The sequence below is a fragment of the Manacus vitellinus genome, unplaced genomic scaffold (assembly GCF_001715985.3).
Source record: "Manacus vitellinus isolate BGI_N305 unplaced genomic scaffold, ASM171598v3 scaffold_2_pilon, whole genome shotgun sequence".
Lineage (NCBI taxonomy): Eukaryota > Metazoa > Chordata > Aves > Passeriformes > Pipridae > Manacus > Manacus vitellinus.
Genome location: NW_021940208.1, coordinates 19,617,345 through 19,642,738, shown reverse-complemented (window position 1 = coordinate 19,642,738; position 25,394 = coordinate 19,617,345). Strand labels below are relative to the sequence as shown.

General features: G+C 38.3%; 2 protein-coding genes across 4 annotated transcripts in view; one reads left to right on the top strand and one right to left on the bottom strand.

Annotated features, from left to right (window-relative positions):
- Positions 1 to 25,394, bottom strand: part of NBEA (neurobeachin) — a 472,840-nt gene that overhangs the window by 127,888 nt on the left and 319,558 nt on the right. The window lies entirely within an intron of this gene.
- On the top strand, positions 22,693 to 25,218 carry MAB21L1 (mab-21 like 1). Its single transcript, XM_008934243.3, has one exon. It carries the CDS (start codon positions 23,274 to 23,276, stop codon positions 24,351 to 24,353), a length of 1,080 nt encoding a protein of 359 aa, XP_008932491.1. The 5' UTR covers positions 22,693 to 23,273; the 3' UTR covers positions 24,354 to 25,218.

Below are 25,394 nucleotides of genomic sequence, written 5' to 3'. Positions count from 1 at the left end.
TATTATAAATAACTTTATGAAGTGATGCTCTCAAATTAAATGTGTTTTTTGGGAGGTTACAACCCTTGGGAAAATTACTTTGAGACTGTGGGGTTTTGTCTATTTTTTTTCTAGTTGAATAACTTTTATATAAAGACTTTTATAAAGGTTGCTGTTTTAAATTATTTTAAGTGAATGAAAAATATTTTCCAAACATGAACTAAATTATTTTAAAATATTTTCATTTTAAATTTTGGCTTGCTTTAAATACAGGTTGTTAAGAACACATTCATTTTGAAAAATATGAAACAATCAGGCTGAAATTGAAGGTTTTTTCCCCTCAAGAGCCATAGATAACCCTTACAATATGATGAGGGATTTGCATGTAGCTGTAGTTTGCATGTAGAACCTACAATGTAGGTTCTTATATTCTGAAATATAGAATCATGTTTTTCACTTAATGATTTTAATGTATATTTAACTAAATTATTTTACTATTCAAACACTTAAATCATACATTAAGGAATCTCAAATAAATTCCCATGTGGAGCTCTTTATATGCACAGGTTTGTCTGTTCTTATTTAGAACCTGGAATATTTCAATACTCCACTGAATACTGAAAATATACCCATTTAGCATAAGCCAACAGTTACTATTTTCTTTCTTTTTCTAATGCTGTTTTTTTAAACACATGCATGTGTTACTTTCTGGAATAACTAGAAATTCAAAATCAAACTCCAGGTACATTTTTCTCAAAATACATGCGGAAGTGGGCAAATGAATTGCATCTCAGATGCACATATTTCCAATATAAATCACTGATGCAAAACATCATAAACACATTTATTGCAGGGAATAAGTTAGAGTTTCTGTTAGCACTACACCACCTTATCATTATAATTCTGCATATATATTTGTATGTTATGTCTCATGAAGGACTAATAACAAACATCCAGTACATAAGTTATATGCAGGGAACTAAATGTTGTGCTTATGCCCACATGTAACTCAAATGGAATTTAAATTTACCATAAATGAGATCAGAAGCATACTCATTTAGCCCATAAAGTCTTTGAGTCAAACTAAACTACGCAGAGTCCACTATCAAATTAGTTATGCTTTGCATTTGTAAGCCAGAAGAAATTGGGCTATTTGTGGCCTGTGCTTGCAGAAAGCATTCTTTCTTTTCAGTGAGTAAAAGAGGGTCTGAAAAACATTAGTAGTGCTATAAAAGTCCTAGAAGACTAGCTCAATCAGGAAATTGGTAATGGGCTAGAGACTTTAACTCTAATTTACCAGACTACATACAATAATTGAACCAAATCCTGGTCTTGCCTTTAATTACCCTAAGACCACTGCTTTGCCCTTACCCCAAAGAGCCTGAAAGTTATCACCCACAGGCTGCCCTTCAGTAATCTACGGAAAATGAGATGCCCACTGCAACCTGAAAGGCCATTATTAAATGTTCACAGCAAAAAGGCACCACTACCCTGGCATTCTTGTTGGCATTCTCAGCAGAGGACTGGAGGAGTGAATGGGTATGACGGCTACTAAGCTGTCACCCTTAAGGGGGATCCTTCAGGTCATGGGTGAAGCATATCAGGAGGGCAGTGTGGGAAAGGCAGAACTGTTGCTGCTCATGCATAAATAAAGGAGTTTGGTCTTCAGGGCTGTCAATCCAGCATCTTTCAAGAGAACTAAATTCATTATACACAAGAAGTGTAGATAGCCTTCTAAAAGGAATAAAGCTGGCATCTGATACTCTTCTAAATAATAACGTAATCAATTTGATATTGAAGTTGCTTTTACAGTAAAACTAAGTTTAGTAAACAGTTTTGTACCTTAGCAGTAAGAAGGTAAAACAATACAAACAAGGTATATAGTAACTTTGTTACAATAAGAATCCAAATAACTTCCTATAGATAGACATTATGTTTTACATCAACACGGAAACATAAGAAAATACATATGTATAAGGAGAAAATATAACTTCTAAAATGAGGAAAACATTTGTATAACACTAAGCAGCAGTGAAAAATTACATACTGATACAGAAAATCTCAAAGTTTAGACTAGCAGCCTTTAAAGCTTCATTGCTTTTAAGAATTTATGGAGTACAGACTTACTGTAATGAAGAAGAAATATTTAATTCCTAACATTATGTAAGTTCTGAATCTGTTTATCTAAAATTCCAACGTTTGTAGCTGACAGAAATTTTTAGGCTCTACTTGAACAGCCTGATTACCATTCACACCTTTAGATCTCTGTGCACTGGCATGAAATGGTGGCTGAGTGATCTCCTAGAAAATTACACAGATGCATAAATCGTGCTATTGTCTTTCCCCTTACAGCTACAAAAATACTGGTAGAGAGGTTAGAACGTTTGTGACACTAAGGCCTACTCTGCTAACTTCCCAAGAGCTCAGAGGTTGTATCTTCTTTACATACAAATGTCTGTATGTACATTTGTAAAACACCCCACTAAAATACAGAAATTAATTTCATTTTTTTCTCTCATTGTGTTTTGTGAAGATAAATAGGAAATAATGACTGTAATGTTTACCAATCATACACCCACTTTTCTTTCAACCTGTAAATTCTGTCACTGCAGCTGTGAAACCTGTTTCTTTTTCTTGCAGACCACTTATACAACAAAGCATATAAAAAGGAAAAAACCCCAAAACTATAATAAAAGGATCTAGCAGGAAAACAAATGGGACTTTTATCAGCATGGGAAGGTGTTCACTAGTTTCATTTTGAAGAATGAATAAAGCACTTTTCAGCCTATGAAACACAAAATATCAGACTAGAAAATACATTTCATGTTACTGGAGTTATTTCCTAACCACTACAATCCATTGTTTTAGTTTGTTAAAATTTTGTAAAGGGCATCTTTCCAGGTTGTAGGAAGCTGAAATTATAAAATTAAGAACCATCCTGAAGGTAACCAGGTTAAGAAAACAATAAACTGGTATGTGTTGAACAGATACACATTCAAAAAAACATACGTTCCAGTCAGGAAAACGTACTACAAATCAGTGATGGAAGCTTTCTTTAATATTAAAATATCTGGTGACACCCTATTTTACCATTAAACAGTACCTGGAATACATGCTTCTAGAGTGAAGTGACTGGGTTCTCTTGGACTAAAGAAACTGAGTAATAAAGAATGAAAATCTGTGGTATTCTGAATCTCATATTATCCTGATCCTCTTGGATATCTAGAGCTCAGAACAGCCCAAATATCTCCAAACAGATTTAACATAGAATTCACATTCACTTCATTTGTGATACAAATTTATGCAAAAGCCCTAAAAGTTGGGGTAACAAAGGAAAAAGCCAATACAAAACAAAATACACGCCCACACACCATTTGTTACTGTTTGAACTCTCTCGTTCCAGAGTTAGGTAGTGGTTTTGAGGAAACAAAATCACCACAGGAGGCATGTGTTATGAAAAAGACTTGATAGTCAAGATTTTTATTTCACCAGTCACTGTGCACACTGGAATACAAACAGAAAATACATTCCCTGTTTGATAAAGAGGTTGACAGAACAAGTTTTAAATTATTTCTTGTTACTTCTATCAGACACATCATATTAATATTTCACTGAGAGCTGAGCATTTTAAAAATGTAATTATTCATGAGTGTCCAAACTCCTAAAGCCAGCTATTCCTGTCTAAATGTAAGCAAAGATCTGACTGACTACAAAAGCAGACTACATTAGACGCAATCATCATTTATTATGCACAGTTTACTGTTGAAGGTAAATTCTCATCAAATGACATTCAAGAGAGAGGTCAAAACTTCTTTTAAATTTATCCTTTAAGGGGCATTTCCTAAAATTTAAATTCAATTAACAATAATCTACGTAGAGTTTTTGATCTGGCTTAAGTATTATCTAATAACGATGGTACTAAATAAAAATCACTAGAAGGCTATAGCATCTGCGAGACAACAAAAAAGGCTTACAGCAGAGACTCCATGAAACATTTAGCTGGTATTTTCCACACACTGATCCAGTGAAAAGGGGTAAGCTGTAAAAATGTGCTTCTGAGAGTTTCAAACCATATTGTACAGAAGTCACATCAAATTAATACTGAGGACCATTTAGAGCTTTTATTCTGAAAAGCTTTTGAAAAGGGATTAAACTATGAAAACTCGCATGATACTAAAGTACCTATTAACGGGTTTAGGGGGGGAGGAACAATGAAAGTGTTATTTTTAGATAAATCGTTACTTTGTATGTAGCAGCACAAAGCATTTGCTAAAGAGACACTGCAACAGTTCTCCAGCAATATCCCACACATCTAAACAGTGATTAGCAGGAGAATTTTTCTTGTCATTAAGAACAATCTTATATAGAAAAGAGGGTCTTATGGCTTTCTTTTTAATTTTTGACAATTTCTATGAATAATTCATTAGGAAAATGTAGTCGTAGCCGAAAATTGCATAAGTAAAATGGTACCATTTTCAGAATACTTGTAATTGTAGAAAATACAACTGCATGTTTGTAGTCCTCTATACGCACATCTGATTATCGAAAGCCTGCTGACTACTGATATAAAAAAAGTTCACACTGAATGATACACTTAACACACAGAAAAATTATGTTTTCAAAAAAATAACAGGAAACAGCATGAGTAGTGAGAACAAGGAACTGGGGTAGTTGTCATCTCATCAAAAATAATGAATGCTCAAGAGATTTCTAACTTCATCTCTTCCCAGTCATTTGTCCGATAACAATAGACTACCAGTAGAGAAAAGACTAGACACAGAATGTGCTCTTCTTCTTCGGCTCTAGCTAGCACCTGTAACCCCAAACAGCTATGTACCAGCTGAAATCCACATGACGACAGCCCCAAAAGACAACTGGAAATGTTGTTCCTAGCCTGCTGTGCCTTCATTCAGTAGCAGGATGCACCACATGGTGGATGACAGCTTTGTGTCTGCCTCATCTTGAGGCCTCCCCTCCTCCCTCGACACACAGTCGTGCACACACAAAACAGTCTTATGGCTAATGATGCAAACATGAAGTGTAAAGTCTCCTTAATTTGACCCTTGTTAAACTCCTAATTGGATTGAGGCGGTCTCAGAGTGGAAAGCAACCCTGGATTATTCAAGAAAGCTTTTACAAAATGAAGACCAAATTACAAAAGGCTGCAAGACACCACAAAGAACAGGCAATGAATTGCAGCTGTCACTTAAGTTAAAAATCTAATCAATTGCCTTTTTTTTTAAACAGGTAACTTTTTGAACAGTTTCTTCATTGTGATACTCTTCAGAGTGTGCTTGACCCAAATTTAATAAGCTGCTATTAAAGCAGAAGAGCAGCTGTAGAGCAAACACTGTAGAATGATACCATGCATTCAGGCTCTTAATGATTTTAAAATGACTACAACCATTGCTTCATTCAAGAGGAACAAAGCTCAGGGCTCTTTGCTCAACAATGTCTTAACACAAACTGTCTGAACAGACAGCATTCATTTGTCCTTCATGAACCCAAAAGGTCAGCTGCATTGCTGAGAACATCTCAACAGTTTAATTGTGTTTCTCCTGTAGGAAGACTGAGAGGAGAAACTTGGGGATTCCTTGTGTATGAAAACTAGCCTTTCTTTTTTTTTTTTTTTGCTTCCAAGGAAATATATACAGCTTAAGCACAGAGACAAGGGGTGCATGATATGCAGACAGGTGTAAAACATGAAGTAATTATAGAAGCTCAAATTAGTTCCTAGGCCTGAGGCAAAAAAGAGAACAGTGCCTTGACAAAAGGGAATAGCAAATAAGGATAGCAAACAAAAAATGGCTTGAATGTGTAAATTAGCAAGAAAAATGAGACAGAAAAGCAGCTTTACTCTACTATTATTCACCACATGAGAACAGAGCAGCTGAACATGATCAAGAGGGCTTTGGAGGAGAGAGGCAGGCATCAACACTGAAACGAAGCCAAAGAGTGGCAGCTCCGCACTTTCTAGTCAGTCACTCATTATGTGGTGAAGTGCTCTTGAGAAGTGCCTCTTATACTTGACCTATCATATTACTTCTTCTGTAAACACATAATCCCTGCTTGTTAGGTGGTGTCAACACTAGCATTCATTCACTGTGGTAGTCCTTTTGTGTATAGACACTTTAGAAGTGCTGCCAAAACCAAAGAATTGACACCATAATAAAACAATTTGAATTTCAACCAGGTAAACAGATCCTATGCGCTTCTGTGAAATGTACTGTTCCGAGCTCTACATCCAGTGTCCCTTATTTGAGACAGAGAAGCTTTCTTACCACAAAACCATTTTTTTTGTGTATGTCCTTTTAGCCAGATTAACAACCACCTAATGATAAACATTAACACATAAACGGACTTAATAATTGGAATTACAGCCACTGCACCTTATTTGCTTCACTCACATAGTAAAACAAAACAAAACAAACAAAAAAAAAATCATACTTTTACTACAAGTCACCTAAGCAGAAGAACAGAAGAACCCCAAACAAAACAAACTGTAGTTGTGCAAAACTGACCACTTCCTACAAGGAACATCTTATTACCATTAAGGTCACACAAAACCCATAAAACCAGTCAGCTTTTCTGTCAGAATGTCATCCCCTCGTACAGATATTTTCTACTTCAGTCTTTGTGGGGACTTATGTCTGATTAATATAATTAGATATTTAAATCTTCCACTCAAAGCTTATACTTTTTGCTGTTAGAGGGGAAAACTCATAATTAAGAACATTGCCTTTAAACAAGTAGTATAAATAACTGATTCTGTGCTTCTGTGTAAAAAGGTATTCTAGATAGACTATCACTTTAAAATTTATGAAGAGCTCCAAACAGTTTTGCAGTCTGTACGACTAAAAAGACGAATTGAACATTTGAGCATTGAACATTTGAGCAAACTTTCTGATATATCACCAAGTATCAATGAAACACAACACTGGAATGGTAGTATTTGTCTGAAATGGCAATTTTCACAAATGAGTCCACAAACTTACACAAAAGGAAGACCCAGATACATTAGTGCTCCGCCCTGTAAAGCTGAAGGGCCATATTAGCACTCTGTGCATCAAAAGGAGTGAGAAAGTACCATTACAGGCTTGATATTGCAACAAGGTGACGTGATGCATTACTGCAGTCATGTCTAAAAAAATAACATATTACCATGTTAGACCAATGTCACACTCTTCCTACCCAGGGTTGACAAGATTTTTTGTTGGGTTTTCTTGAGCTGTGAATTGAGCCTACATTCCTATATACACATACATTTTGTAGCTGAATGTTTTATGTCCATGAACTGTGCATTTCTGGGAAACCTTGACACCACTACTGTTTGGCTCACTCAGCTTACTTTGCAGCTTGCCTACCCTATGATCCTCAACTCACCCACCTGGGAACGGAGAGAGTGAAATATTCCCTCCTATACTAGCCACTGCATTTTGTTCAAACACCTCTCAATGAATTCTCAGTAGCCTCAACCAATCTGAACCAACTCACATCAAATGGAAATCTAATTCTCACATCTTCTACCTTTGTCTTTCCATGGTTGCTTCTCCCAGTCCTAACCCTTAAAAAGAACTTCTTTCTTGCATCATTGTCCTTTTAGAAACACCATTTTATACCAACTTTAAAAAAAGTCAGACATACAAACTTCCTACATAATGTAGTAGCAATCTTTATTTATTATGACCTTTTCACCTTTTCCACTATCTCTTCTTTCTATTTTTTTTCACAGTTTCTTGCATTTGCCAAAATTAGACTGTAAAATGAGGCCAGAATCACATAGTTTTTATTTCTCTAAGGCAACATGGAAACGTGTGTCACTCTATACATATTAAACAAGACCAATAGCAAATAATGTAGGCCTGTGAATGATAGCCTCATAAGGCCCATGTTTAGTAACATTAATTTAAGAACATACAATACCATGCAATAGAAGCAAGTTTAGCAGTTTGTGCATATACAAAGGTCCTGTTTAGTCCTACTCTTAGGACTTAGAAGGTAAAGAAATACCAGCCAAGGTGTCAATATAATTATCTACACTCCTAAAGATGTGCCATGAACTTCATTGTACATGTTCCCTCACAACTTCTGAATTTCCTGTTGTCTCCCTCTTCTCAAATATATCCTGTTTCCCATAATAAAAAAGATTTCCTTTAGTGTATAGATTTCATAAGCCTCTGGACAGGTTAACCTTTAAGATCAGTGAAGGATGATGAAGAGACTGCTGTTGTCACTGGGGCTCTGGAGAGCAGCTCTTGGAGAACTATGTTATTTCCTTTCACAAAGCAATGATTTCTGCCCACAAAAGCAGGAACTACACTGAGGCTGGCTCAGTTCAAGAACAGCCAAGAGTAATTCTGTGGAATGCATACCCACCAATGATCAGAGTCATCACATGGGCCAACTGTGCTTAGGTGCACTAGTAGATATTCTTTAAAGTTGGGATTTCTGTTTAGTATAGTATTTATCATTATATGAAGAAAGCCCCACATGTTGTCACTTTATTTCAAACTTGTTTAAGCAAAGAACTATTTCTTCCTTCCTAATTTGTCCTCTGATTTCCACCTTTGGATTTTTATATTGCTTCTTTTTTTTTCAGTTCAGTCCCTTAAATGAAACAAATTTTACTAATTTTCAAATTAATTTTGCCTGAAAATTTTTATTCCGTTTCAAATTCATTCTCTTTGATATCTTTGCCCTGATCTTCATCCCATCCAGTCACTTTTTTGTGAAATAAGCAGAGCATATTTTTTACTTTTCCTTGTTTGTGATTTATTTCTTCTATTCCACAAAGCTGTATAAACTTCACTAAATTGATATAAAAATTGAGGTTTTAAGGGAATCACTATAATTTTGACTGCACAACACATACAATACCACAGGGTCAGTGTGAGGTTGGAGTTCAAATTCCTTACACATTAACTCAACTCAAGTACGCCAGTGTTTGCTTTACAAGCAGTCTGACATGTCCACTGTGTGACTGATCAGCATATGTGGAATATGGCAAACATTCTTCTCTCAGCACTTTTTCAGAATTTCTAGAAATCACACAGTCCAACTAGGCAGCCAGGCCCCACAAATCTTGGAGACTACCAGGTAATGGGAAGGTAATGGTTCACCACCAGAAAGGAAAGTCTGCTGCTAGCACTGGTGAGGTTAACAAGGTAAGAATTTACTGCCCAAAAATCAACTTAGCTTCTTGCTTCAAATTTCTGCTAAACATTCATCATTTTAGGTACTAATGAGTGCTATTTCACTACTATTTCCTAAATACTCGAATGAAAAACTATTAAAACTATTTTCATCTACCCATGCCTGATAAGCATATTACATTCACTAGCCCTGGCATAGCATAGGATGAAAATGTTTCTAGGTTCAAGGCAATTTAAATAGAAATTCCTGTCACAAAATTCATGTAAAGTATCAAAGCAATGGAAATAAAATGAATGCAGCTTACAGAAGAAAGGAAAGTAGCACAGGGGATGAAACTGCAGCTGCAATTCCCAGCTTTGAGAAGGCCACACTCTGCTCTGATACAAACTCTTTCAGAAGCCAGCTAAGACATGAGTTCATGCATCAAAAGTTTGGTCAGCGCAAAAGAATGAATGACATGTAAGCTTCAATGACCCAACTACATCTTATGTAATTAGTGTCATTGTTTTAGCTAGTGCTTGGTTTGGACCATTAGTGTTTAACATTTTATTAAATGTTTAAAATTATACAGAATAGATCTACTCTGGCTAAACACAAGCAGATTACTCAGTAACCAACACTTCACCTGACAACTACAATATTTTAATAGTACAAACCCATAATTGCAGGTATCCATTCTTTAAATTTGTGACAGTCTTTCAACAATAAAACAACTGCTCATTTTCAGGCATTTTCTAATAGTAGTAATTTCTTGTAGTTTGTCACAGTCCTTTAACACAGAACAAACAAAAAACCTAAAAAAAACCTTACTAAGCATGCAAAATACTTGTTTTCTTCTGTGACATGTATCATACCTAAGGATTTCAACTATCTGTTGTCAATTTAGCAAGCCTCTTGTAATATCTAGCATGATATGCGGATATTACACGTTTCATCCTAAAAGCCAAAACCTATCACAATTTTATCATCAGTGAACCAGGTCAGATTTTGTATCACTATAAATCATCATGTAAAAATTGTCCTTGGAACTTTTGTATACGGAGGAAATCCCGAACAAAGCATAAAGCCCAAAACCACGTTCTGTTTATTTAAAACAACTGAAATGTAACTGCTACCTTATGATACAATTGTTCTCAGCCAACCAGCCAGTTTTCAAATTGTATGTTTTTTCACACACATGTACAAGTATATTCACACTCATCATATACAAACAGCAGTCACATCTTCTGATGGTTATCACTGTGCGTATATAACACTGCAATCACACAATGCTCTACACCAATTCAGGAGTAAAAATGAAGGCACCAGCAGACCTTTGACCACTTCCATCTTCATGGTTATTAAGATTAAAAATAGGTTGAAATTCTACTTTATTTCCTTTCCCAGTGAAAGTACTGATTTAAATGAATGCTCTCAATACTATAAACTTCACTGCTGGGACAGGTTAGGGCACAGGTAAACTTCAGGTCTGCTGGTGACCACATCCTCTTGCCTAACATTCTAGCTAAGGAATGTCATCTTATACCATGCACTTCTGAGAGCTAGAGGTATCCTCTCACCCTCAGTGCTGATAATGTCATCTTGAGCACACTCCAGGTTGTTTGCACAAAAAGAAATTAAAACAATAATTAATTCTCAGTAAAACTATTTTTCTACTCATGCAGTCAGTAGGAAGGATGTGAACTGTATTTTCTAAGAAGTTATTTTCCAGCCTTACAAATATGTGTACTAAAATAAGTATTTATCCCTTCTCCCATTCCTACAAGTAGTACTGTAATTTTTAACCTCTCTCTCTTTTTTTTTTCCATGACAGAAAATTTTGTTTAAGTACTTAAAAAAATAAGACGCAAAAGTCTTTCAAATCTGGATACAAAGTTAAGGGTAAAGATGGGAGAAGCTTATATAACTGAAGACAGATATAATTGAACACTATTATTACAGAACACTGACACCAAGATACCTGAAAAAACATCCAGCCTGCTTGGGTAGCTGAGAATCTGGTAGATGAAGTGACAAAGTCTGAAGCTTCTGTGTGCCCCATTACTTTGTGACTTCAGAGGCATGTTAGTGTTTTGGAAAAAAAGATTTTTAGAATCATCCTGGCAAACAAATGTATAGGTATTTCTTGTATAGTGGATGAGTCCCACTAATGTCAGTGGATTTATTTTTCTGAGAGACTGGTAAGTCAAGATAAATTAGGGTGAGAATGGTAGATCTAAGGTTAAATAAAGGTTGACACTCAGGCTTCAGTAATAATTCTTTTTGTTCTTGTTGCTTTATGAAACCTGCAAAGCTACAAGGTATTTTCTTCCCAACTTTTAAATCTATCTTTCCACAAAATATCACCGCCTATCAGAACTCAAATTGCATAATAAAATCTGCTTTGCTAAAAGGTATGAAGGGAACCTAACCTTAACTTATGGGGCTCAGAGGAACTCTGAGCCATTTAACAGCAGCACATCAAAGTGGGTTACTGCAAGTCTGGGAAGAGTAAATGACTAAACAAGAGCCATACTCTAGTCAATATCCCTAAAGTTACAGATGCCATTTATAATTTCAGTCCAAGTCTATATTTTTAAACAGATGTACTCAGTCAGTATCTTTGTAATTAGTCTGTGGTAGACTGAATAGCAAATTTGCTCTGATGGACTCAATACCACATGCTCCCATACGTGTCCAAAGTGGAGGGCACAATATAACCATTTTACAGAACTCTCAGGAATCAGACAGGAGCAGAATAAATCACTCTGTGAACAAGCTGTGTACCAGGCTTCATTAGTTATAATTACCCCCAAAATATGCTCAGCAGAATGCACACGTGTCATCTGGGAGTGACACACAATAGAGTGGGCAACTTATAAACTCCTCCAAGCACAGAAAGAGTCCATAAAACAACTGGCTTGTGCATTTGGATTCATGTGATAACACCTCCTATTGCATAAGCCACCAGATGACACAGATGGGGCAAATCCAAACAAGGAACATTTCTTTTGTACAGGCATTGGACTTCATTTGATGCCTATTCAACCAACAAGCTGAGAAAGCTGAGTATGAAGCACTAGATCTTTGTCTTTTTTATTTCCCAGATTGTGCTACACTTGCTCAAAATAATAAAACGTATAGTTTTAAATACTTTGAACATAATGACTTGCAGAAAAAAACAAAGCGAAACAAAACAAAACAGGATGTTAAATTTAACATACTTATGCATAAGCAAAACCAAACACTCTTCCCCAGACTTTAACTGGAAACATTTCTAATATAATATTAACCAGCATCTCGCTTTTATAAATCATATTACCAAAAGAGGTAAGTACTGATCTTTGAGAACGCATATCTCAGCAATCAGATCTCTTATTTTCTGGAGAAAAGAATATTAATTAACATTCTGTACATGGATCAGATTACCTTTAATGACTACTACAGAACTAGTACCACATTAAAGTTATTGCAACATTGATCTCAGCCTTCTCTGTAAACTTGCATAATTTTCTCTTCCTCTTGTACTTTCTGCCAATCATAATAATTATTTTTTGTCTGGGACATTCCAATCTCATACCAAATGCACATTTTTCTCCTCCTATTCTCATTATTTACTTCTTCGGATGCATATACCATAGTGTTCCTGGTCATCTCATTAAATGCCTTTTCACATCTTTTCTGTAGTTTTCTATTATTGGCCACTGCTATGGAGATTTGTTCATGAAAAATATTGCTCTAAGTACTTGTTTCCTGTAATAAAAATATGGTTCAACTCAAAGGAAAACTGATATTCATACACAGCTCACTGTACAGACATATATAATGTGCTAAACATACTCATATATGTCAGTATTTTAATATATATGTGGAAATATATTGTTTGAATGTTTCATGTGTAGGTTAGTGCATGTGTACACATATTAATATGGATGCCGACGTGTCTATTTACTTTCATATTCAAGTGTATAAACACATAGAAACAGACTCAGAAAAATACAGACAGATGTATGTGCACACACTCGAAAAGTACCCTACACTTCAGGTGGCATATCCAGTGATTATACTGTGTTACGTTTCTGACGTGCTGTTAAGGAACTATTTAACATCTTCACATCTGTTAGCTGCTTCCAAGAAAACATAGAAAGTAACTACAAAACTCTGACTGTAGAATATATTTAAATTAGTAAGTTAATATTAACCATGTGACACTGAGTTCTGTGAAACTACTTTTACTCACAAAATAAATACCTAGTTATTTTGATAGAGAGAAATGTAGCCAAATTTCATAGACTTAGAGTAGTAACATGAACTGTCATGGAGAGAGCTGAGTATATCCAAAATACATAAGATCAATTAAGGTCTATTACAAATAACATCCGTTAACCTGTGATCTGTCAGATCTGTACATCAGCAACACTGCATGGATGTAAGCAAGGACAGAATTTGTCCCACTTGGCCCCATTTCTGTGTAGTGCAACTAAGAGGTCAGCATTCAATGCCAGCAAACTCCACAGAGTGCTCACAGGCACAGCGGCAGCAATATCCTATTTTTAAAACATCAGAGAAGCAAAAACGATTTGTGAATATGAGCTGCTATGGTATTATTCGAAGTCACTGCCTTTTCATTTTCTTTTTCCTTTTTAAAGAAACAGATATTGAAACTATCCCAGCTAATAATTTCATTCTGACACTTGAGTTTAAAAGGTTAAGTTACTATCTGAAGAAAGGTAATCTGACTGCCTTTCATAGCAGCCTGCAAGCTCTGCAATCTGCATAGAGAGGGGCATTTGTCATCATTAGCTGAGCAGTGACAGCTGGCACCTAGGGTGTCCCAGATTTAAGAAGTGGCAAAGGCACTCTTTTACCTTAAGTTGCCATCAAGTATACCATGCTTCATAAGGAGTAATATTTTCTTCTTGTTATAGAGCATGAAATAACAGCAGTGAATGCATCTGTATTTTCTTCAGACTGGAGAACTAGCTGATATACAATTAGCAGTTGTCTTTAGACAACAAGACACCGTGTTTATCACATGAACAAACATCCAATTTGTGTCACTTGAAAATAAGTACAATTGGCTCAAAATTAGGGCAGTATATTTTCCCCTCACAGATATTTCAGACTGATTGATTTGTAAATTTTATTTACGGACATGACAAATCGTGAATAAAACACAGTTTTTAACTAGAGGTATAGTACCATCACTGCAATCCAGGAGTGCCTAATTGCTTAAAACAGACAGGTTATTAGATATAGGGAAAAAAACAGTCCTACACTGACATACACCCAAATGCAGTACATTAATGGTTTGAAAGAATACCTGATGGAGCACTGGTTTAATAGCAGCTTTAGAAATTTAAAGTATATTCTAATAGTGTATCTAACAGCTAAGTTTGATGCAATGTTTTTTTCAAAACAGTTTCATGAGATTTTGCAAATGTATTCATAATTAAGAGTGTATTTAATATGTGGAATATGTAGAGGTTTAGGAAAGAAGTTGTTTTCATACAACCATCAATTATCCAATCTATGAAAGACTGAATAAATGGTTTGTAAACATTAAGAGACCCTGATTTGGTTGTTTTTACAAAAACAAAATACAAAGCTAGAAATGAATATGCCTTGACATGAAATAAAAACCACAAAAACAACCAATCCACACAAATCAAAGAGAATTTTAAAAAGCAAACAAGAAAAAACCCTTATTTCTCCACAGCCTCTCAAATTTGGAAACATAATCCATAATGCTAGATTTTGCATTATTATGTAAAATAGTTTTTCACAAATAAAACTAATTTTTGTGTTAATGTAAAATCTATGCAAATACATGCAGTCATTTATCAGGGAAGCTGACAAGCATTCCATATTGGAGAGGGAAAATGAAACTGCCTCAAGAATAGAGGCAATTAATTATTTCTGTATTTTCTCTTCCTCTGTCTTGAGGCACAGAAGTTATCCATCCAGTTAAAACAGCAAATGAAATAAAGAGATTTTTTTTTTATTTAAACACATATGGCTTTTGCCTGCAATACTGATCACCACAAGGTCTACAGATGCCCGTGGCTAAATTGTACACTGGCAGATGCACACAAGGGAAAACTGTGTTAATGCAGCGTGGTGAACAAAACAAATGAAGAACTGAATTTTAGGGGGTGGAGGGGCGGGGGTGAGGGAGAGAAGACTTTTTTTTACCCCATTGAGATACAGTTTGCCTACGAAGAGTAGATTAGGTTAGCTATGGATTTAACCTGAAAAGTTTTTTCTCATCCCTTATGTCAAAAATCTGAATACTACATGTAGAAAAAAACATCCATGCAGATCCATGCAGTTTTCTAATGTAGAGATTATAAATAATGGGCTTACCAAGATAAATGGTTATATTATTTCATCTTTGCAGTTAAGGACTAATAAAATATAATGAATGTACTCACAGAATATAATGAGAAAACTGTTGTCCAACATATTTGCTGTCATTTTTTACCTACTTAAAGAAGCAATGTCTTGAAGTGTAGCTGAAAATGGCAAGCACTATGGCACATCCTAGCATATACCATATACTAGTGATTCAGTGGGCTAGTAAGAGTTCTGAACTTATTGTTTCTTTTTGATAAGGTTATTTTTTTAAAAATGAAGCCAAAATTAGCCAGTTCATTCCTGGAAATAATTTGCAGATGAAAACAAGAAAGAGAGATGTTAGAGCATATACTGGAAATAACACGTGATCAGGTTTATCACAGTAACTTCTCTCTTAGTAGGCCTGTACACACTGCATAACCTCATTAAAATCAGTATTGCCTCATCTAAAACTAAAGAGACTTAAGAGAAAACATTGTCACTACCCTGACATATACACCATAATTTTTTTCTTCTTTTCAATGGCACTAATTTATTATAAATGATAACATGCCTGAAAGGCACAGTCTATTTCAACTATCACAAAAATCGATAGCATTATTCCTTTCAGATAAACAGATATTTCCATATGCTAATATTTCTCTTTCAACAATTTTATTGTATATTTATGAAATTACAAGACTACATGCTATTTCTATAGTCTTTTTCATTTCAGGAACACCAGCACTATGCCACAAAGGATCTAGTTCTGTAAATGCTGTCTTAGAGCTGGCCCAAAAAACTGGTAGGGAAAAGTAGGAAGGATAGTAGGTGATCTAGGATAAATTTTCAAATTCAAGTAAGAAGACCCCTGGAGTGATTTGCTGCTCCTAATAAGAGATTCAATTTTCTCCTAGGTAAAATATTGTGCTCTACACAATGACAATGTTCCACCAGTTAAAAAAGAAAGTTCAGAGTGGTGATGGGAAAATATTTCAAAGGTCAAAAGATTTAAGCATCAAGTTTTTCATAACAGATCTCACCTCTTCTTCCTTAAATAATAGGTTGGTTGACGTGTTTATATTACAGCAGCACTTCCCTATTAATTTCATTGTGTTTTAGGATATTTTTAGGAACAATAAGTGTTTTTAGCAAGTACGATGCTGACATTTAAGACTGTTAAAAGATTCTGTAGATTTGAGGAGTTATATAAATAGTCCCAAATATGTGGAAGTACATGAAAAATGTAGTTTTAATGGAAATTTTGAAAGTATATTCTTTCACTCATTTCTCTGAATAATTTCACCCTCCTTGTAAGGGCTTTAGAGTGGGTTAGGGAAGGCATTTTTGTGGGAGCATGGACAAAATAGCACCATCCTTTCTGAAGAGGCTAATTGAACACTATGGCTAAAACATAATGAAATTAATAGGGAAGTGCTGCTTGACAGAAGTGTAGATATTGAGCCAAAAACGTATTTCCTCACAAATGTGTGTATTTGATGCATTAGATATTGTAGAGGCTCACTGTATTTGATCCTCTACAAATGTTAACCTCCAAGTGTTACTCTGCTTTGGCCCTGATCCTGCAAATAGCTGCCTGTGCACTTCACTATGAGCCTAAAAGCGCCCATGACCTCACCAGAAACAGCTGAATGTTTCATTAAGCACGTGTGCATGGGCAGGATCAGGGCCTTCATAAGGTTCAATGAAATGTATTAATCACTCATGACCAACTCACTCAACTCCTCCCTTCACCATTATTTGGAAAGAAAATATTGGAGAGCTGTACACTACATTAAAAAATAGAAGTCTGCACTGAAATATATTGGGCATGTCTTTTTATAGCTAAATCAAGAAAAAAATTAATTACACAGGTAATTTACCATACATATATATAAGTTTCATTTTGATATAGAGGGACATAACATGCCCAAGGTATTGGCAGTATGAAAATTCTCAATAAACACATAATATAATCAAATGTATAAAAAAAAGATGGTGCTTACTTATAACTTCATATTGGCTAACGTTCAAAGATGTTAAGCAACATATCTTCTGACAATTTCAATATCTCTAGCAACTCCCTACAGGATGATGTAGTTTAGTTTGCTAGACAACATGAAATCAGCTTACAGAAAAACACAAATCACAAAGATAAGTGTGCTCAAGACATACCACTCTCCCATTTTGACTGGGCTAATTAGTTGTTGCGTTACTCCTAAAGTATTAACAAGTTGAGCGACGCCATAGTTTATATAATGATGCACTTCAAATGTTCCCACACTTCAATTTTGACTCACTTTTTCTAACACTCTAGTCCTCTCTCAGACAACATATTGCAGGACTAGAAGATACCAAGGGGAAAGGTTAGTTTAGATGTGAAGCCTTTGGAAGCTGCTCATCCAACACATAAAGCTTTATTTTCAAGGTCAGTGTTCAATATTTGCAGTCATTTAATCATATATAGCATGAGAGAGTAATGAGAGTTCGGCAGTGTTGGATGACCCACTACAGATGTAGCAGATTAAAAGGCACTAATCCCCACTCATTCCACACTCCTTCAGCAGTTCAGCAAAAAAGAACATTCTCAAGCTAGAGATCTTTAAAAAAAAAAAACAAACACCAATGCTGGACTGCTTAAATAAAATGTTGTACTTTATGGAATGTCTGGCTTTGGAGAAGTCGATGGAGAAGTGAACCAAATGAATAATTCAATGCATTTTTTTCCTTCTTGCACGTTTCTGCAGTTCTAGCTAAAATTACAGTTGTGCAAGTTCCATGTTTACTTTTGAGACACATGATTTTAAAGAAAACAAATCAATTACTGTTTTTCTGTTAACAGATTGCAGATTAGAGGAATTTAAAGCATTAACAGTTTATCCGTAAGACCTGCGATGACCAAGTCCAACAGTAATGCAAACTCTTTTCATGTTTTTCTTTTAAGTTTTAATAGGAAGAGAATACATACACATGTTAAGTTTAACACTAATGAATGTTAATTAAGTACTCTAAAAGAAGCTATGTCACAGTTTAAAAAAAAAATTGCAGAAAACAGTACGTAACAGAAAAAAAATGTTTGTGTACCACACTGTACAGAAATTTATACCCACAAATCTAAGTAATGAAGTGTATAAATTCATTAAAATTGCACTTTTGCGAACATTATAGCAACTTAGCTTTTCATTTGTTCCTAAATGTGAAAATGGAGGCAAAAAGTAAACTACAAAATAAGAATACAGAAAATTGCAGGTACCATCAACTTCTATCACAAAAAAATTATGCTGCCTATTTTATATAATGTGACACATATAGCAAACCTGGCACAAATATCTGTCTCTTCTTACTTGAAAAAAAAAAAAGTGAATTTATTGTTGCTGGCAGGATGATATGGATGAAATAACCAGGAAGAACTGAGGGGGGAAGGGAAGAAAGAGGAGCCAAGAAATCAGATACATTCAATGAGCCTTCAAACTCACTTCAGCAGTAGGGATAAATAATTTAATCAACTCAGCTTCATTCTTTTTCTTCCTACCTCCCTAGTGCAATAGGCAGATATTAAAAATAAAACTTTAAAATTCATGAGCAGTTGTGTGTGGAAGTACTATCACTATATAATAAGAAATATAAAGTGATATCCACACAAGCCCCTTGTATCTGCATTTTAACTCACACTTTTCACCATATGAAATTATTAGTTAAATTTATATGTATGGCAACTTTCTTTTTTTTCTTTTTTTTTTTTCTTCTTCCAAATTGCATTTTGGGGATGTGGGCGAGTACCCGTAGCCAAAGATTTTCAATACCATTTGGCTTTTTGGCTAACGTGAGCACTACACGAGAAGGTACCGTAGTTTGAAAGATTTGAAATAATAAGCAGAGTTCAACAAATACTGTTATAGTACCCACTAATTAGGGGAAATATCCAGAAAACAGCAATTTGGTAAGTCACCAATATCATATGGTACCATTATCATGACAAATGATCAATCATCACTTTAATGAGATGATTTTAATCCCAATTTTCCAAAACAACACGTTATTCAACAAACTCAAAAAAAATAAAATTCAGTGCCGAAAAGGTGTTCCTTTTATAGTTTACAAAGAACACGTGAATAACTACAGAGAAAAATTAACTGCAGTAAGTGGTCAGAAGCTTTGAAAAATACCCAATTTTTTATATCATATGTATAATACAGATAACAATTTTCACCATCATTTCAATCAAGCCACTGACGACTTCTCTTGTTAAACGACCGGGTCAACTTAACAGTCACATTTCAGTGGTTGACTGGTGTCAGCGACGCCTAAATCCACAAATTTTCAAACTATCAAATGTTTGTTGTGTATGTGTGAAATGAAATGCTGTAGTGAAGGGTGACCTTCAGTGCTAAAGATCTTTAGCCATGGCTAAAGCTAATATTTCCCACAGCCACCAAGATACAATAAACATGTATAACCTGTGTTACTTGACATCAGAGTTTAATCTTAGCATCACACATTGAAAGCTGTGATTCAGGATATAAAATGTAATTTCTATTTAAATTAATTTTGCCGCATTATGAATATTACGACTTCTGACAGCTTAAAGGTACGACCTTTCCACTTTTGCCTTTAGCAACTGAAATTACCAAACTAAAACCCACGGGGCAAAAATAAGAAAAACCTGGCCCAGAACATTCCCGTCGCTAAAGTGCAGCTCTGAGGCGGCCGCAACGCTGGGAAGTTGAGGCGTGCTCCCTCCACAGGAAAGGGCTGTTCTCTCGGCGAGGGACAACCTTTTGTCCGCCCGCTGTAACTTTCGGTTTTACCCGGCGTTGGTCTGTGACCCTGCGGGAAAGGGGCTCCTTAACATTTACATCCCAAAGAAGCCTCCCCCGACACGGCAGCGCAGGAGGTTTCGAGCCGGAGGGTTCTGGGTCCCAGCGGCCGCCGCCCAGGGCGGGAACTGGGGCCAGGAACGGGGCCGCAGCGGGCCTTCCCTCGCACCAGTCGGTCCCCGAAACCCGCCCGCCGGAGTTGGTCCCAACTTGACCGCTTTTCCTTCCCCCGCACAGGCGGGCCGCGCCCCGCTGCTGCCAACGCCGCCCGTGTCTCGGGGCAGGGCGCGACCGGCATCGCCCCCGCGCCCCCGGGGGGCGGGCTGGGGTTCGTGCCGGGCCCCATTCCTCGGGGCAGCGGCGGCGGATGTGCCGGGCTGGCGAGGTGCCTCCCCTGCCCGCCCGCCGACGGGGCCCGCGGCGGTGCTGCCGAGCCAGCGGAAGGAGGAAGAGGGCAGACCTCCGCCCCGCCGCGGCAGGTTCCCGAGCAGCCGGGGGCAGCCGCCGGTAAGAGCGGTGGGGAGGGCCCGCCTGTCCCCGCGGAGCCGGCCCAGACCTCTCTAAGTGCCTGCTCCGGGAAGGCGAGGGCAGCCGGCCCCGGGAGTCCACAGCCCGGCGGCCACTCACGCCCCGCAGGGAGGAGGAGAGAAGGAGGGAGCTGCAGTCTGGACCTCGGGTGCGGCGGCAGCCGCGCTCCGCGGCGGCCGCTCCGGAGCAACCGGGACCGGCCGGGGCCCGCTTCCACTGCCGACCCGCCGCGGCCGGGGAGGCACGCGTGTCCCGCCCGGCGCCTGGACGGGAAACTATACGTAGAAGGGAGAAAACTCGGGTCGAAACTACCTCCTCTCCACCCGAAACAGCCAGAGAGCGGTCGCCCTTCTCCCGGCGGCTTAGGGGCTGCGGCCGGGAAGAGGAAGAGCTTCTTCGGGACGACCTGTCACCTGCAGCTTTTCATCGACAGCCCCAGCCCTGCTCTACTCATGGGCAGGAAAAGATTCCGGTCAGCTTCCTCCTCTGGAGCGGCACGGGAACACCCACACAACCGCCAGACCGAGGGAGCCAAGCTCACAATCACAACTTCTCCGCTATGTGCAATAAAGTTGGTCGCATTCATATGCTGAATAAATATCATGAAATGTTCTTTGTGGCATGACTTTTCCTCAGCGACGGATGTACCTGTGACAGTTACTTTAGGAATTGGTAATCGGTCAGTAGATTAAAGATTCCAAGCGATCAAAAGCTTTACTGTTTTGCTTTGTTTTCTTAAATATATATATAAAATTTAGGGTTCTCTTGAAGTGAAGCTCAGTAAATGCTGTGAAGCAGAGGAGTTTACAACTCCAATTTATTTGCAAATAAAGGTCCCGATTACAAACACCTAAAGTACCGAAGGGGAAATTTGCTAATTACACATCACATAGGCGAAACCCCAAACTGTCAGACAAGCAAGCCAGCATGTTTGCAGTCTCTAGCGTGCCTCCCGTGTGCACATTTACTAAGCGCAGCTTGCTAGAAGAGCTCGCTATACGATAAATTCTCCAGGTTTGAAATTAATAAATACTGAGTCTCAAAAAGCAGTTGAACATCCACTCTTCACAACATATCAGAGCGCAATACAGAATACAAAAAACGAAGCTAAGAATTGGCAAATGAGATTTACCGTCAGTATCTGCTACTTGATTTCTGGAGGGAACGTGAAAAAGACCTGACAGATACGTTTAGCGATTGATTCTCCCTTCATAAGGTACAAATACAAAAAGCAAGACAGAGATAACGCCGAAATGCATTAAACTTCAAAATCGATTAGAGCCCGTCAGAAGATCTTTTAAAACAATACAAATCGTGGACTTCTGCGTAATATTTTATTCCAAAGAACACTAAATTAGCCGTGAATCCGCTGCCTTGTTCACTGGCCGGTTCACGAGAGAAAAAAAAAAAAAAGAAAAAAAAAAAAAAAAAAAGAAAAAACCCAAACAAACACAACAACTTCTCGCTTGCAGTTACAGACAACTATCAGGAGCAAAAGGACAGCATGATGTGACGCCAAGTGGGAGTTAATGAATTTACGCCTGTGCTCCTGCTGGAGCCAGCCCAGTCTGTAGCTCCCTAGTTGATGGATGCCCATTAATACACCTGCATTCACGTCGCGGCCATGGGGAGGCACGCAGGGATTCAGTGCGGAGCGGCACAGTTTTGCCAAGTCCTTTCGAAACGTTAATACCCTTCAAGTTACACCCAAAGGAGAGCGATTTCTCTTGATTTCCGAGCGTACAGAGGACCGGGGTGGTTTTTCAGCCAGTAACCTTCTACCTTCCTATATGTGCCTGCGTGTGCGTGTGTGTGTGCGTGTGGCTGTGTATACATATCTATCTCCTAGAGTGGGATTAATTAGCCGCGTTTGAGCTGAAAGAGGCTGCAGTGACGAGCCCAGTGGCGATTGGCCGCCCGCCTGCCTGGCCCTGCCTTTATAATTTCCACACGAGTGCATCTGGGCTCTTATACAAACCAAGAGCCAGCTTCTTCTGACATACACACACGGCACTTTTTTTCCACCAGCTGATTAACTGCCCTGCATACACACGGTGATTACTACGGGAAAACATAAATAAATACGAAGAGGTTTTATTATTTTGACTACTGGAAGCCTTGCTGTGTCTCAGTGCAACTTTTGTTTTTTCTTGCTGCTGGGAAAGGTGCCGCTCTCGATGCTTTCCTCTCTCTCACGGACCCTTTAAAAAAAGGGGAAGGAAAAATATCGCCCCCTCCAGTCCCCCGCCCGCTCCCCCCTCCCTCCCTCCCCGCCACACACACTTCAAGACGGCTGATCTAAAAAAGCAGGAAGAGAGCATCTGAGGAGCAGCAGCCCCGGCGCATTTTGAAAAACATTTGTTACATTTCAGAGTGCGGCAGCCTGTTTCTCCTCTGAAGTTGGCTCCAGCCTTAGCAGCCGCATTGGATCCCACAGCCTATTGCGAGACTCCGGTATACAATCCGGATCTCTGCCCCAACATGATCGCGGCCCAGGCCAAGCTGGTGTATCATTTGAATAAATACTACAATGAGAAATGCCAAGCCAGGAAAGCTGCCATCGCCAAAACGATCCGAGAGGTCTGCAAAGTGGTGTCGGACGTGCTGAAGGAGGTGGAGGTGCAGGAGCCTCGTTTCATCAGTTCCTTGAACGAGATGGACAATCGCTACGAGGGGCTGGAAGTCATCTCCCCCACGGAGTTTGAAGTCGTGCTGTATCTGAACCAAATGGGGGTTTTCAACTTCGTGGACGACGGCTCCTTGCCGGGCTGCGCTGTGTTAAAGTTAAGCGACGGCCGCAAGAGGAGCATGTCCCTCTGGGTGGAGTTCATCACGGCGTCTGGCTACCTCTCCGCTCGCAAAATCCGGTCCAGATTCCAGACTCTGGTGGCTCAAGCCGTGGATAAGTGCAGTTACAGAGACGTAGTAAAGATGGTGGCGGACACCAGCGAAGTGAAGCTGAGGATCAGGGATCGGTACGTCGTGCAGATCACTCCGGCTTTCAAGTGCACAGGGATCTGGCCGCGGAGTGCTGCCCACTGGCCGCTTCCCCACATCCCCTGGCCAGGACCCAATCGGGTGGCGGAGGTCAAGGCGGAAGGCTTCAACCTCTTGTCCAAGGAGTGCCACTCTCTGGCCGGCAAGCAGAGCTCGGCCGAGAGCGATGCCTGGGTGCTGCAGTTCGCAGAAGCCGAGAACAGACTGCAGATGGGCGGCTGCAGGAAGAAATGCCTCTCCATCCTCAAAACCTTACGGGACCGTCACCTTGAGCTGCCGGGCCAGCCCCTGAATAATTATCACATGAAGACTCTGGTTTCCTACGAATGCGAAAAGCATCCCCGCGAATCGGACTGGGACGAGTCATGCCTGGGGGACCGGCTCAACGGGATTTTACTGCAGCTCATCTCCTGCCTTCAGTGCAGGAGGTGCCCCCACTACTTCTTGCCCAACTTAGACCTCTTTCAGGGCAAACCTCACTCGGCCCTGGAAAATGCAGCCAAACAAACGTGGCGACTGGCCAGGGAAATACTAACCAACCCGAAAAGTTTGGAGAAACTTTAGAGGGTAACTATAAAACCAGCCTGACCGATAAATCTGCTAATTTCCCATTGAAGTTTAGGCTGCCTATTCGAAAAGTCAAATATTTCCACCTGACAATGCAAATAATATTCTTTTTAAAAAAGGAATATAGCTTAGGCTCTTCACAAAGAAAAAAAGAAAGTAAATGAGAACAGCAAGCATCGTTCTTCTTCTTCACAGTTTTGCAGTTTCCCGGGGGAGGGAGGGGGTGAAGGAAAAAACAATAAGAAAAAAGGAAAGAGTTACCTGGAAAAGAGAATTGGCCGTAATTTAACACGATTGTGACCATTCTGCCTAAAAATGGTACCAACGGATTATAACAAACCCCGGTATTTTTATGTAAACCCTCTGTGAGTAAATGCTATTTGGATATGCCACCTGAACAAACCCTAATGTACCTTTTAATTTGTATCAAATATTGTGATCTCACATTGTCTTTGAAATTGTGGATGTTGGTGTTTTGTGATTTGGTGAACAGAAGTTAAATTGCCATTTTGGATACTTCAAGGACGTTTTCTGCTAAAGAGAAGATACCATTTAAAAAGGTAGATTTTATCACAGTACTTTTGTTAATTGTCTTTTGAAGTGTCTGAACTTAACAAGTTTACATTTTTCGTTTCATATATATTGCTTGTTCTATTTCTAACATTCCATAAATATACTTGAAATGTTATTTAAATATATTCAAAAGAAATTTGGATTCTGCTTATATAATAATGCTTGAATATTGGAATTATATATTTGAAAATGCACTTGAAATACACTGGATAATTACCTTTTGTGATTTAGATTTTAATTTCTGTTGCTGATTTATTTAATTACAAGCTAATAAATGAAGTAAAATACATATGGGTAAGTGTTTCAATATCAGGTCAAGTTTTCTACTTGAAAAACCAAAGGCAGCTATGTTTAGTGGATTTTGCCTTTCCGTGGACAGTTGCTTAAATCCTGCAAAGAGAAAACTTAAGGGCAGGCGCCTGATTTTGCATTTTGAATAGTTTCATAGAATAGGGAAATATTCGT